Source organism: Aquarana catesbeiana, linkage group LG10, assembly GCF_042186555.1.
Source record: "Aquarana catesbeiana isolate 2022-GZ linkage group LG10, ASM4218655v1, whole genome shotgun sequence".
NCBI classification, from domain to species: Eukaryota; Metazoa; Chordata; class Amphibia; order Anura; family Ranidae; genus Aquarana; species Aquarana catesbeiana.
The window spans coordinates 118,634,065-118,649,086 of NC_133333.1; the positions used below are offsets into that span (position 1 = coordinate 118,634,065).

The 15,022-nt window shown below is 45.0% G+C and overlaps 1 protein-coding gene across 3 annotated transcripts in view; it reads right to left on the bottom strand.

The window, feature by feature from the left end:
• The window catches only part of USP2 (ubiquitin specific peptidase 2), a 180,930-nt gene that overhangs the window by 135,084 nt on the left and 30,824 nt on the right, over nt 1-15,022 (bottom strand). The window contains exon 1 of one of the 3 annotated variants that reach the window (XM_073602545.1): nt 1,673-2,007. The exons of 1 other annotated variant lie outside the window; for it this stretch is intronic. In XM_073602545.1, coding sequence (XP_073458646.1) covers nt 1,673-1,803 — 131 coding nt within the window. In that variant the 5' untranslated portion in view covers nt 1,804-2,007. Of the gene's footprint in view, nt 1-1,672; nt 2,008-15,022 lie in introns of those variants that run through there. One more of the 3 variants, XM_073602548.1, reaches the window with a different exon arrangement.

Genomic DNA, 15,022 nt, shown 5'->3' on the forward strand with positions numbered 1-15,022 from the left:
CCCATTCATTGGAAAACGGCTCATGTTCCTAGCCAAGATGACTGGATCCACCTGGTCAATACCATCATGGCAGCGGAGGAATGGGTGGTGACGTGTAAGGTCAGACATGAGAAGTTCTATGGTATTTGGGCCACTTGGATACATTATACTTCTAATGCCTCGTAGGCGCCCCAACCTACCACTTCTGGGTGCTTGGTGTCTATTTTTATTGCCGGGGAACTAAACTAATTTTGTATGGTGATGTCACAGGCTTGCAGCAGATCTACGGATCTTTGGAACATTTTTGATACTGATTTACCTGAACTTAATTACAGTGCTGATTGTTGTTGTATTATCTAATGGTTATTCTTGTTCAGTGATGTCGCTATGGGGGGCGGTCCACACCCAGGTGACACCCGTCAGAGGGTGACACCAGGCAGAGACTGGCATCGGCGCTGCGGCTCCCTCCTTCTCTTACAGATCTCCTCAGCTGCATGCGATGTGCGAGGAGAGTGGGGGAGGAGGGAGTGAGGCAGAGGTGCCCGGAGTCTGACACTGATTGTCCCACACGCCGCAATCATCTCTCTCTCCAGACTATAGCCGCCTCCTCCTTGGCTCTGACATTTCATGTACACAGACCAGGAGGAAAAGCAGGAGGAGGTGGTAAAGGGACAGTGTGTCACAGCACCTGCCCGGGGCCGAGGTATTGCAGAGGAGGGGGACATCTATGCTGCCAGGAGTCATTTTAGGGAGGGAGGGGGGGTGAGGGTATGTATTAGGGGGTGCTTTGTTTTGGGTTAGAAATTACTAGTGCTAAAAAGAGGGGGGGGGGGGATTTGACATTTAACCCTCCCAGCACAATTCCTCTCCCCTCCCAAAGCACCCCCTAGCACATATCCTTTAACCCCCACCCCCAAAAATCAAAGATCCAATCCCAGCTCCATCCACCCCCCTATCCCTGCTCTATCCACCCCCCATACCATCCCAGCTCCCTCCACCCCCCTATCCCATTCCAGCTCCATCCATCCCCCCTGGATCCCATCCCAGCTCCATCCACCCCCCTATCCCATTCCAGCTCCATCCATCCCCCCTGGATCCCATCCCAGCTCCATCCATTCCCCCCGATCCCATCCTGGCTCCATCCCACCCCCGATGCCATCCCCGCTCCATCCACCCCATCCCATCCCAGCTCCATCCAATCCCCCCGATCGCATCCCTACTCCATCAACCCCCCCATTCCATCCCGGCTCCATCCATTCCCTGGGGGGGGGGTTGACACCATATTTTACTGCACCAGGTGACACCAATCCTAGTGACGCCACTGTTCTTGTTTTCTACCATGTATAACCTATTCCACATTTAAACTGCAAAGCAATATTGCACTTGTGCTGAAAATATTACACAACATGCAGGTATAAAAGCTGCAACAAATATTGTGAGATATAATCACAACAAAACAGTGACAAAGAAAAAAAGGTTGTGCTCAAAAAAAAAATATGATTGAATATAAACAAATCATAAATGTGCAGAAAAAGTGTATAAACAAAGTCTCCCTATAGTCGAGATCACAAAGTCAGATAGCTATGGAACAAATGGAAGAAACCCATCATAGGAGTGTTAGTGAATGTAAATTTAAAAGGAGAGTCCTCCACCCCTTGAGGGCCACGACACACATGTTAAGATGTACTCTTACCACAAAGCATGGACCCTCAGATTACAGAAGGTCACAGTAGCCTTAGTACATACACCACTGATGAGATCCAAGACAGACGTCGGAGATGATGTGCGTCCCACATGCAGTTTCTTCTGACTGGTCATCTGCATATTCCAGTGGTAAACCAAATAAAGAAAAAGGGAGCTCCAATAGTGTAGAACCTTCTTACAGGAATTTTATTGAGCTAAAAGTTGCACTTGCACATTCCCAAAGATGTACAGGCAGGGATAAAAACAGCAACAATCTGCAGCTGATTAAAGAAGCGTCATGACAAGTATATGTTCTTCCGCCTGACCTCTTTCATCACAAATGGACTTCTTCCGGGGCATGAGAAACACTTCCTGTCATCGCTATAAATAGCAAGTGAATCCATCCAAGCCTCACTTTCGCTGAAATAACCTTGCGGCTCACAAACAAATCTTCAAGCCTCAATATGGGCTTAACAGCAACCTCAAGCCTCACCTGCAATAGCGGAACCCGAAGGAGGCGAGAAATATCGCTGTGCACACCGGCCATAATGTCTGTATGACTTGAGTGTCCCCATAAGCAAAATGAAAATAACATATATACTCTAAAAACGAGCTAAACGTGGCTGGAGACTTACCACAAAACTAGCACCAAAACAATGGACAAGACTAGATAAATTACTCAAATAAAAATAACAACAAAAAGATATATGGCCTCCAATCCCATTTGAGAGGGAAGATCAATTCCAATAGGTATCCAATCATCCAATCTTTGTAACGCCTCCCTGTTTAATCCCCCAGGGGGTGGCTCCCTCTGTTAGGGTATTTAGAGATGTTGTATTAAGAGACCTTGATAAGGTTAATATTTGCAATACTAAACTGCAGCCTAATTTGGAATTGGGGTTACAACAGTTATGTGATCGTAAGGACCTTGTTATTAGACTGGCAGATAAGGGGGGGGGGGGTTATCGTTGTACTGGATAAAAAGAGGCCTATATAACTGAAATGAATACAATTTTGAGTGCCTGTGACACCTATGTTTCTTTGAGGAGGGACCCGGGGTTGATCTTTAAAAGAGAGTAAAGGGCACTCTTTAAGTCTAGAGGAAAAAAGATTTCATCTTCAAATACGGAAAGGTTTCTTCACAGTAAGAGCTGTGAAAATGTGGAATAGACTCCCACCAGAGTTGGTTCTGGCAAGCGCAGTAGATTGCTTTAAAAAAGGCCTGGATTCTTTTCTAGATGTACAATAATATAACTGGGTACTAACATTTATATGTAAAGTTGATCCAGGGAAAATCTGATTTGCCTCTCGGATCAGGAAGGAATTTTTTCCCCTGCTGTAGCATGCTTTGCTGGGGTTTTTTTGCCTTTCTCTGGATCAACTGGGGGTGAAGGACTGTGTACAGTGGAACCTCGGATTACGAGCATAATCCGTTCCAGGAGTATGCTCGTAATCCAAAGTACTCGCATATCAAAACGAGTTTTCCCACTGAAGTCAATGGAAATGAAAATAATTTGTTCCACACTGACTTCAATGGGATGCAATACCGCAATATGCCAGAGGCGGGGGGCGCTGGAGAGCCTCGGAAACATCCGAAAAGACCCGAGGACATTTCGGCTGACCTCGGCAAACCTCCTTCCTACCCGAGATTTGCCGAGGTCAGCCGTGCTGTACTCGGGCCTTTCCGTGCATTTCCGAACATGAAGTTCGGCTCTGCTCGGCTCCGGTGCCCCCCCACCTCAGGCCAAAATCGGTACTGCACACCGCTTTGGCCTGAATCGTGCTCCTTTTGCAAGACAACACTCACAACCGAGTTACGATTTTTAAAAATACAGTGCTTGTATTGCGAAACGCTCGTTAACCGCGTTACTCGCAATCTGAGGTTCTACTGTATATGGTATTGTATTTTTTATTTATTTTTTGGTTGAACTAGATGGACTTGTGTCTTTTTTCAACCTGACTAACTATGTAATTATGTAAATTGGTTAACAGGGGTTACCAACAAGAGGTTATTAACCAAAAAGGAGAAATTGTTTTTGGTTTCATCCCCTCCAAGGACACCCATCATTTATTACCTGCTTAAGGTACACAAGTAGACCCGGACTGGCCATAGGGCACACTGGGGTTGTCGCTTTGCTGGACTGGGGCTGTCTCTTTGCTGGATTGAGGCTGTCTCTTTGATGGTCTAGGGATATCTCTTTGCTGGTCTAAGGACCTCTCTTTGCTGGACTGGGGCTCTCTCTTTGCTGCATTGGGGGTGTCTCTTTGCTGCACTGGGGGTGTCTCTTTGCTGGATTGGGATGTCTCTCAGGATGAATATCCCGTCACAACCACGTATGCGAATGCCCACCCCATCTCCTCCCCCTCCCCCCAGGGGTCAGGCTGCCCAGTCTAAAATGCCTGGGCCTATTTTTTGTCCCAGTCTGGGCCTGTACACAAGGATCCGGTTTGCCCCCCGGGACATCCTATAGTCAGTGGTATTGATTCTGTGACATCTCGGGTGGCCAAATATATTAATACAGATTTACAAACCTTGGTCAAAAATATGCCTTCTTACATTAAAGATACTAAGTCAGTAATCAACCTTATCAGGGAGTATCCTTTTCAGGAGGGCTGTTGGTTGGTAACAGCGGACGTTTGGATTGATTACCTGCTGTACGCAACTGAATGTACCGATGAGCCTTTAAAGCGGGATTCCGGCCAGGAAATTTTTTTTTTTAAAAGTCAGCAGCTACAAACACTGTAGCTGCTGACTTTAAATAAGTACACTTACCTGTCCTGGGTGCCCGCGATGTCGGCTGCCCGAGGCCGACCTGTCCCTCGGCTCTCGGGTCCCGGCATCGCCATCCTAACTAAGGGAAACAGGCAGTGGAGCCTTGCGGCCTACTTTCATCCTCAATAAACTTCAGTGGGCTTCACTGAATTTCAAACAGGCTTTGCCAAGCTTGCTGCAAATTGAACCCGGGGCAGATTTTGTCATCCCTAGTGACCGCATTATTCTCCACCTCCTATCCTACCTGGTTGACATTGTGAACTCTACAGTCAGGCTTAACTGTCGTAAATAAAAAGTAGTGATAAATCATAAAAGCACTTTTATCCAATGGTCATCTGTATAAAATAGCAAGCAATCATAGCCACTGCCCATTTTATTGCAATGTTACCTTAAAAAGCCTTGTGGTCATTTCATGTAGTTCACAATTTGCACCACTGAATTAAATTGTTTTTTTGTTTTTTTTAGCTCTGCAAGCATATATTTCAGGGACAAGCTTTCTTGGTGGAGTAAACACGGATTGGTTGACAAATAACAGACTTAATTCCTGAAAAAATTAGGAAATTGAACCCTTCATTGCCATTTACCCAACAGTGCAGTGATTTGCATCTAAAGCCCAAACTGCGAAAGCTGTCCATTTTTTCAATAGATATCTTTCCTGGTAGCAGTTTTTTTCAAGTTGTAAAAGATCAAAATGTCTTTGGACATGTAATTAGTAAACAGATATTGCACAAAAACTACAAGCACAGCTAGACCACTGGCATCAGCGCTATCATCAGGATACAGGGCTAAATAAGGAGAGCATTTGAGTCTAAAAAAGAGAGTTGATTCAAAATGTCAGCTGCACAAAGCATGGTTCCTCTTTACAGTGTCATTAGAAAGGGACACCTCATCAATTTTTGTTGCTTATTTGGACCCAACATAGTTTCCCATAGATCAACAGCACAATGTCTTTTTTTTTTTTTTAATTTTCAACAATTGTGTGTAGTTTTCCTTGACTGGCAATGTGGTAGCTCATTTAAAGTAAGGTCTGTGTTTTTCTTTTTGTCCTTTTTTATTATTATTATTATTAAACAGGATTTATATAGCACCAACAGTTTGCGCAGCGCTTTACAACATGAGGGCAGACATTACACTTACAATACAAATCAATACAGGAGGAATCAGAGGGCCCTGCTCGTTAGTGCTTACAATCTAGAGGAAAATATATGTAATTGTGGTTCTTTTATATTACACTTCTTCATCACTGCAAAAAAAAAAAAAAAAGGGTTTATCTTCCGAGAGAGTGTTTCGCGGAGGTAATCATTACAATTTTGTTGTTCACATATTAAAGGGTATCTAAAGCCAGAACTTCTTTTTACTATTTTTAGATAGAAAAGTGAAGGGTTAAAACTCTTATCAGGTTTTTATTGCTTTCGGTTTCTCTAGAAGTGTTCTCTCCACTATCCTCCTTTGTGCATAAGATCATTAACACCAGGACTGAAAGTAATGGGAAATGTGTTGTCACCGGAACAGAAATAGAGATGACAATTTCCAATGGGGGATACTTGTCCTGGTGACAGTTAATAGGGCATTTTCCTCCCTTTAAGGAAATTTTCTCAAATTCTTCATTGTTTCTACAGGACAGGATGGCGGCAGAATGACGGCTACGCAGTGTTAATTTTGTCGACTAAAACATTTTTAGTCGACTAAATGAATACTATTTTAGTCGACTAAAATATGACTAAAACTAAAACAAATGAGATGACTAAAATTTGACTAAAACTAAAATGGCATTTTAGTCCAAAGACTAAAATTGGACTAAAACTAAAATGCCATTTTAGTCAAAAGACTAAGACTAAAAAACTAAATTGAAATTTGACTTTAAAATTAGCACTGGTCTGTAGTGCACACTCACACCTCAATACCATAAATAATATATTAGATTTTTCACTCCAGCAGTATATAATGAGTTTAGAAATTGTAGAGAAATGTTAACTAATGCATTATAATTTAATTACACCCATTCGATTTTAGACGACTAAAATCTACTGTAGATTTAGTTTTAGTTGTATTTAGTCGACTAAAACAATCGCAGAAGACTAAAATGGGACTAAATCTAAAATGCCATTTTAGTCCTAAGACTAAAATGAAATTGAAATTTGCTGCCAAAGTTAACACTGCGGCTACTTTGCCGGGGGGGGCGTCTATTAATGTCCTCCCATGATCGCGCTGCCCGTACGCCCCCTGTGGCGCGTGGGCAGTGTGCTCTGTGATCGCTGAGTCCTTAGGATCATAGCTCAGGGTAAAGGGCCAATCACAGCAGCCCTTTAACACACAGTCAGCTGTGTCCAATGACAGCTGATCACGGATGTAAACACAAGCTGGTTATTGGCTAACAGCTTGAGGAGAGAAGAAGAGAGCCGATAACTGGCTTTTGTTAAAGGGACATTGGTACTGATAAACTGATCATCAGTGACCTGAATATCAGTGCAGTCCTAACAGTGCCCACCAGTGCTGCCAATCAGTGCCCACCAGTGCTGCCAGTTTGGCCTATCAGTGCCTTTCAGTGCTGCCTATCAGTGCAGCCTCCTCGGTGCCCACCAGTGCCTTATCAGTGCCACCCATCAGTGCCGCCTCATCAGCGCACATCAATGAAGGAGAAATGCGATGCATACTAGCCCATTATGCTTTTACTTTGCAGGGGAAAGCAGGGGAAAAAAGAGTAAGTTAAACTCACCAGGGTTTACTTGCTCTTTAACCACTTGCCGACCGCCTCACGACGATGTACGTCGGCAGAATGGCACGGGCAGGCAGAATCACGTACCTGTACGCGATCTGCCTCCCGAGGGCCCAAGGCGGTCAGCTTCTGTCTGGCAGCGATCAGACGTGAGGGGGAGGCCATCTATTCGTGCCCCCCCCTCGCGATTGCTCCCAGCCAATGAGAATCTTCCTCTGCCTCTGTAATGTAAACAGAGGCAGAGGAAGTGATGTCATCTCTCCTCAAGCCGGTCTTTTTCGTTCCGGCGCAGAGGAGAGAAGACATCAAGTAAGTGCACCAACACTACACTTCCAGTAGAACACGCCAGGCACACTTTTCACCCCCCAGTCACCCCCCGATCACCCCCCTGTCACACTGACACCAATAGCAGTTTTTTTATTTGCGTTGGTGTCAGTTTGTGACAGTTATAAGTGTTAGGGCAGTTAGGGTTAGCCCCCTTTAGGTCTGGGGTACCCCCCTTTAGGTCTAGGGTATCCCCCTAACCCCCCCAATAAAGGTTAACCCCTTGATCACCCCCCCCCCATCACCAGTGTCACTAAGCGATCGTTTTTCTGATCGCTGTATTAGTGTCACTGGTGACGCTAGTTAGGGAGGTAAGTATATAGGTTCGCCGTCAGCGTTTTATAGCGACAGGGACCCCTATATACTACCTACTAAAGTTAGCCCTTTCACCAGCGATCACCATATAACTGTTACGGGTGACGCTGGTTAGTTAGTTTGTTTTTTATAGTTTATTATAATTTTAGGGCACCCGCCGTTTATTACCTTATAAAGGTTTAACCCCCTAATTGCCCGGCGGTGATATAAGTTACGTTTTTAGGGTCAGATAAGGTCTGCGTCGCCCCAGGCAGCGTCAGGTTAGTGCCAGTACCACTAAAACCCACGCACGCAGCATACACCTCCCTTAGTGCTATAGTATCTGAATGGATCAATATCTGATCCGATCAGATCTATACTAGCATCCCCAGCAGTTTAGGGTTCCCATAAACACAGTGTTAGCGCGATCAGCCCAGATACCTGCTAGCACCTGCGTTTTGCCCCTCGGCCCAGCCCTGCCCAGCCCACCCGAGTGCAGTATCGATCGATCACTGACACTTACAAAACACTAAGCACACATAACTGCAGCGTTCGCAGAGTCAGGCCTGATCCCTGCAATTGCTAACAGTTTTTTTGGTAGCGCTTTGAATCAGTCACTAACAGTCAGGAGCTTTTTTGCCTGTGAGTCTCACTAGTGTATTCCTAAATTTAGAGCCCAAAATGTCAAATCGAAGGTACACTAGTGAAGAGGCCTACACGTTTCTGAGCATGACAGATAGTGAAGAGAAAGTCACTCATCTGTCAGATTCAGGCACAGAATACGAACCTGTAGAGGACAGCGGCTCCATGACAGATGGCTCTGACGATGGAGTTGTGGTCCCTGCTAAGGTCAGGCGTACCAGACCCCAATCTTCTTCTGTCCTTGAAGTGCAAGAACCGCAGGTCCCTCGTATGGAGCAGAGCAGTACTAGCGCCGCCATTCCTTCTGGTGAACTGGCAAGCACCAGCGGCCTAGTACACCCTGGTCGTACATCCAGCACTGCAGTATCACGTGGTGACGTGGCGAGTCCCATAAGTGCAGTTCAAGCTGGCGAGGTGGCAAGCACTAGTAGTGTCCCGCTGCCACCAAGAAGACTAACACAGGCCCGTCGTGCCCATAGTGCCCTTCCTGCTGCATTCGCCAATCCGAATTGGGAACCCACCACTTCTGCAGCACCCGTACTTCCCCCATTCACTGGCCAACCCAGAATTCAGGTGGAAACAGTTGATTTTACGCCACTGGATTTTTATTTGCTGTTTTTCACCGAAGATCTCTATAGATCTATTGTGGACCAAAGCAATTTATACGCTGGTCAACACATCGCCACAATTCCCCAGTCCTCCTTTGCCAGAGATTGGAGACCAATTACGGTCTCCGAATTTAAGATCTTTCTGGGCCTTTCCCTCAACATGGGCATAACTAAAAAGAGTGAGTTGCGGTCATATTGGTCCACTGACCCAATTCACCATATGCCCTTGTTCTCTGCTTCCATGACCAGGGCACGATACGAGCAGATTTTGCGGCTCATGCATTTCAATGACAATGAACTCAGTCGTCCTCGTGGAGACCCTGGATATGATCGGCTCTACAAAATTTGGCCCCTCGTAAACCACTTCAACCAGCGTTTTGCAGACTTGTTTACTCCTCATCAAGTTGTCTGCGTTGATGAGTCCCTGATTAAATTTTCTGGCCGCTTGTCATTCAAACAGTACCTTCACAGCAAGCATGCCAGATGTCAAGATGTCAAGGGGTCAAGATGTATAAGCTCTGTGACAGGGCCACAGGCTATACATGTAGTTTTATGGTTTACGAGGGCAAAGATAGTCACGTAGAGCCGACAAACTGCCCTGACTACATAGGAAGCGCTGGCAAGATAGCGTGGGACTTGGTGTCACCCTTATTCGGAAAGGGGTACCACTTGTACGTGGACAATTATTACACGAGCGTGCCACTTTTTAGTCACCTTTTTGACAACAGATTGGAGCATGTGGCACCGTGCGACCTAAGCGCCGGGGCTTTCCCCAGTGGCTTGTAGATTCCCGTCTTAGGCTGGGGGAGAGAGCCTGCTTGCAGTGTAATAACTTGCTTGCTATGAAGTGGAGGGATAATAAGAATGTTTTCGTTCTTACCTCCCTTCATGCAGACACGACGGTCCAAATTACTACGGCGACTGGTGTTGTGGAGAAACCCCTCTGTGTCCACGAATATAACCTTAACATGGGAGGGGTGGACCTCAACGACCAGTTGTTGGCACCGTACCTAGTTGCCCATAAGGCCAGACGCTGGTACAAAAAAGTGTCTGTTTATTTATTTCAATTGGCTTTGCTGAACGCTCATGTGCTATACAGAGCTTCAGGACGGACTGGATCCTTCCTTAAATTCCAGGAAGAGATCGTCAGAGCCCTTCTGTATCCAAACGGTGCTCCACCTCACCTTCCCCAACTAAATGCAGTAAGCCGGCTGCATGAGAGGCATTTTCCTTATGTCCTCCCGAGTACCCCTACCCAACGAGCCCCCCAAAGAAGATGTCGTGTCTGTAGCAAGCGCGGATTTAGGCGTGACACCCGGTATTATTGTCCCTCCTGTCCTGACAATCCTGGTCTATGCATTGGTGAATGTTTTGAACGCTACTATACACTAGTTGAGTTTTAGCGTAGGGTACAGCATTGCACAGACTAGGACACACTTTCACAGGGTCTCCCAAGATGCCATCGCATTTTGAGAGACCCAAACCTGGTACCAGTTACAAAAGTTAAAGTTACTAAAAAAAGTGTAAAAAAAAAAAAAAATAAAAACACAAAAAAAATATAAAATTAAAAAAAACAAAAATAGTTGTCGTTTTATTGTTCTCTCTCTCTCTATTGTTCTGCTCTTTTTTACTGTATTCTATTCTGCAATGTTTTATTGTTATTATGTTTTACCATGTTTGCTTTTCAGATATGCAATTTTTTTATACTTTACTGTTTACTCTGTTTTGTTGGTTACCATTTTTTTGTTTTCAGGTTCGCCATTCAGCTGCAGCGCGGATTTATTTATCTTGACAGCAACAGCGTTTGCTCCCACGATATATAAAGCCGTGACTCCAGCGCTGTCGGAGGTGATTTCACCACCACAGTTACATACTTCAGCATATATGCCGAAGCGTGGGGGCAGCAGTGGGTGGAGGAGCGATTTGCTCCTGCCTTTTGTGGGAGGATGCCCCCATGCTTCGGCATATATATATTTTAGGCACAAGTTGCGTTAAATGTTTTATTTTTTACAGTTTTTTTTTGTATTTGCTTTGCAGGTATAGTAAGTCTTACTGTTATACTGTAATGTTACTTTGTTTTATTGTTAACCATCATTTGCTTAGCAGGTACGCCATTCAGTTGCAGCGCGGATTTATTTATCTTGACAGCAACAGCGTTTGCTCCCACGATACATAAAGCCGTGACTCCAGCGCTGTCGGAGGTGATTTCACCACCACAGTTACATACTTCAGCATATATGCCGAAGCGTGGGGGCAGCAGTGGGTGGAGGAGCGATTTGCTCCTGCCTTTTGTGGGAGGATGCCCCCATGCTTCGGCATATATATATATATTTTAGGCACAGGTTGCGTTAAATGTTTTATTTTTTACTATGTTTTTTTTGTATTTGCTTTGCAGGTATGGTAAGTCTTATGCCCCATACACACGGTCGGACATTGATCGGACATTCCGACAACAAAATCCTAGGATTTTTTCCGACGGATATTGGCTCAAACTTGTTTTGCGTACACACGGTCGCACAAAGTTGTCGGAATTTCCGATCGCCAACAACGCGGTGACGTCAAGCACATATGACGAGACTAGAAAAGGCCAGTTCAGAACCAAGCGCGGCACCCTTTGGGCTCCTTTTGCTAATCTCGTATTAGTAAAAGTTTGGTGAGAGACGATTCACGCTTTTTCAGACTCGTGGCTTTAAGATCGTTTTCTGCTGTTCAGTTTGTGCTTATGGGTCTGTATCTGCTCTTCAGTGCGTGCAAGCAAGTTCCGCGTTACTTTAATTAGTCATTGTGTTCTTGTTCGTTCGTTACTGTTTTTCAGGTCGCTCTTCACAGGCCTTGCTGTTCTTCAGTGTGTTCTGTTCCTTCGTTCTGAGCAGCCGACCGTTTTCTAGCCATATTGCGTATACGTACTCCTCGTAGAGTTGGTGCTGTGCGGGGGCTTGGTGTTGGGGTCCTGACCTTGACACAAGTCCAGTCCATGAACAGGGTGGGGAGGAGTTCATGGACCAAGAATTGGTTGCTTCAGCGTGACCAGTTCTGTCATATGCCTTTGCTCCGTGAGATCCGTGAGAATAATCCTGATGATTTCAGGAGCTTTCTCCGGATGACGGACCCCGTGTTTCACCGTTTGTTGGCTTCGCTGACCCCCTATATCAGCAGGCAGGATACCTGCATGAGGCAAGCCATCACTCCGGAGCAGAGGCTAGTCGCCACCCTGCGGTACTTGGCGACAGGGAGAAGTCTGCAGGACTTGAAGTTCTCAACAGGCGTCTCCCCCCAGGCTCTGGGGATCATTATCCCAGAGACCTGTTCTGCCATCATCCAGGTCCTGCAGAAGGAGTATATTAAGGTAAGATTTTTATTCTTTAATCTCACATTTTATTGTATATAATGTTTGCTAATATATTGTATTTCTTTCCTCGTTCCCTAGTAATTACCATGATTGGAATATGCTGTTAATGTCCCCTTTCTCCTCATGCATGCTGGATTTTTATGTAATCTATTTTTTTGTCCTTCATACATATTTGCCTTCACTTACCTCCCCAGCATGGTCTACAGGCCCTATATTCACCTCATGTAGTCACTTAAAACAATGTATTTTATCAGCTCCATAGTAGTGCTTTACCCCAAACACCCCCTAAAATTTTTACAAATGTGATTTGTGCTTTAAATTCAGGCAGAGTGGCAGAGGCTTTGCTTTTTAGTGTCCCCAAATCATTTTTATTAACCCTCCCTCCCCCCAACTGCTAAGTCAGCTGATCCCAATTCTCTATCTATCCTCAATCATCTATCTGCTGACTTTGCCAAACCCATACACACTATACCCACCTCTTTACTGGTCAGATTTATGGCTGAATTCCCCAAAGCATGTAGTAGGGCCTGCCTGTATACTTTCAAATTGTACTGTTTGAAGTTTTTCTATCCTATTATTATCTTGATAGGTAATAGAATGTCAAAATGTGCTCTAATGTGTATTTATATCTTTGTATTATGACACTTCTTTTACCTGTCCAGTGGGCTGCCAATAGTGTAACTAAGGAGGGGCTGTTCCCAGTAATACCCTGTATTTAGGCATTCATCTCTCAATGAAGTGAAGAGGGTTACCTGTCCAAGACCCCCTCCCCTATAATGTTAGAAATGGCCCATGAGAGGGGGTGGGAGGGGGAATATGATAGGTGTACCTTACACTTTGGTGTTGTAAAATTCCCCTTAATAAATGTGATCTGGATGTTGGCCAAGAATGCTTTGTGTCTATAATCTGCTTTCCATGGTTATGTGCAAAAATAATAATGTTTTTTTTTCCCTCAACAGTTTTCCTTCCACGCCACAGGAATGGCAGACTGTGGCCTCCCACTTTGCCCAGCGGTGGGACTTTCCTAACTGCGGAGGGGCAATTGATGGGAAACACGTCCACATCATCCCACCACCCAACTCGGGGTCGTACTATTACAACTACAAGGGGTTCAATAGTATTGTGATGTTGGCCGTGGTGTCGGCTACTTATAAGTTCCTGTATGTGGACGTTGGGAAGAATGGCCGGATGTCCAATGGTGGAGTCATCGCCCAGACGGAGTTTTACAGGTGTCTCCAGAATGGCAGCTTGGACTTGCCACCTCCAGAAGACAATGTGGAAGGACTCCCATTCATCTTCGTTGCGGATGAAGCCTTTGCGCTGGGGTAACCATCTTATGCGGCCATTCCCGATGAGGACCCTCACCCCGGAACAGAGGGTTTTTAATTACCGGCTGGCCAGAGCCAGAAGAGTGGTGGAGAACACATTTGGAATCATGCCCAGCCGGTTCCGCCTATTTCTGACACCCATCCATATGGCGGAGTATAAACGTAATCATCTAATCCTGGCATGCTGTGTTCTCCATAACTTTTTACGCAAACATTCTGCCAACTATGTTGGCTCAGTTGGGCCTGAGGCCTGAATGATCAATAAACCAACCCTGACGGCGCTTGAAAGTGGCCGTCCTGGCTTGCCCTCCCTGAGTGCCCGTGATGTCCGGTTAAGATACCTTGAGTTCTTTGCGGGTAGGGGGGCCATCAATATGCCAGACAATTTGTGAAGCCTTTATCAAATAAAATCCAAAAAAAACAAATCTTTGGTGACATTTCCTGCTTGTGTTTGTGTTACCTGACCCTGACAGAGTCCTGAAAATGGCGTGATTCTGTAACCTTAAACAAAGCACTGTTGTGTGTTATTTACTAAAGGCAAAGACACTTTGCACTCCAAGTGCACTTGCAACTGCACTGAAACTGCATTTGTAGTGCAAAGAGGATTTGCCCTTAGGAAATAACCACCATTTTCACAGAAAACACCAATTACATCACCAAAGTGTTGTAGCGTTGACACAATAAGCCACACATTCTTCATTAACAATCATTTTAATACCTGCACAATCACAGGTGCATTTAGAAAAGGTTTTTCAAACAAACCAACATGTTTGTTGTATAACAATTTTTGGGGTGGCATTATCACAAATAGAAATGTCCATTTAAGATAAAACTGGCATGTGTAAAACCAACAAGAAAGACACAAATCTTTGAACTTACAAAGTTCACATTTGGTAGAACTTGAAGGCAATATCAGACATGAGTATTTAGGAACTGTGTTTGATATTGCTTTCAGATGGGGTGAAGTCACCCCAGGAAAAGCCACATTTGGAAGATGCACACAAATTTCCCAATGTCAACATGTGCTAGCTGCCATCACGGGGGATCAAGGGACGTGTTTTGGGGGAGAAACCCCTTCCTCTCAGCTACTTTATTATTGAGGAAGGGGTTGCACCCCCAAAACGCGTCCATTGATCTCCCGTGATGGCAGATAGCACATGTTGGCACACTGTGTGCATCCTCAAAATTTCGCTTTTAGAAAAATCGCTCAAACATTGTAAAATTTGTAGAACACAAAAGAAGAAAGTGATTTTGAGGGGTTTTAAGCTCGCCCCAAAACATCAATGATGTTTTTCTTGAGGTTTTCCAATTCTAAATTACACCCCA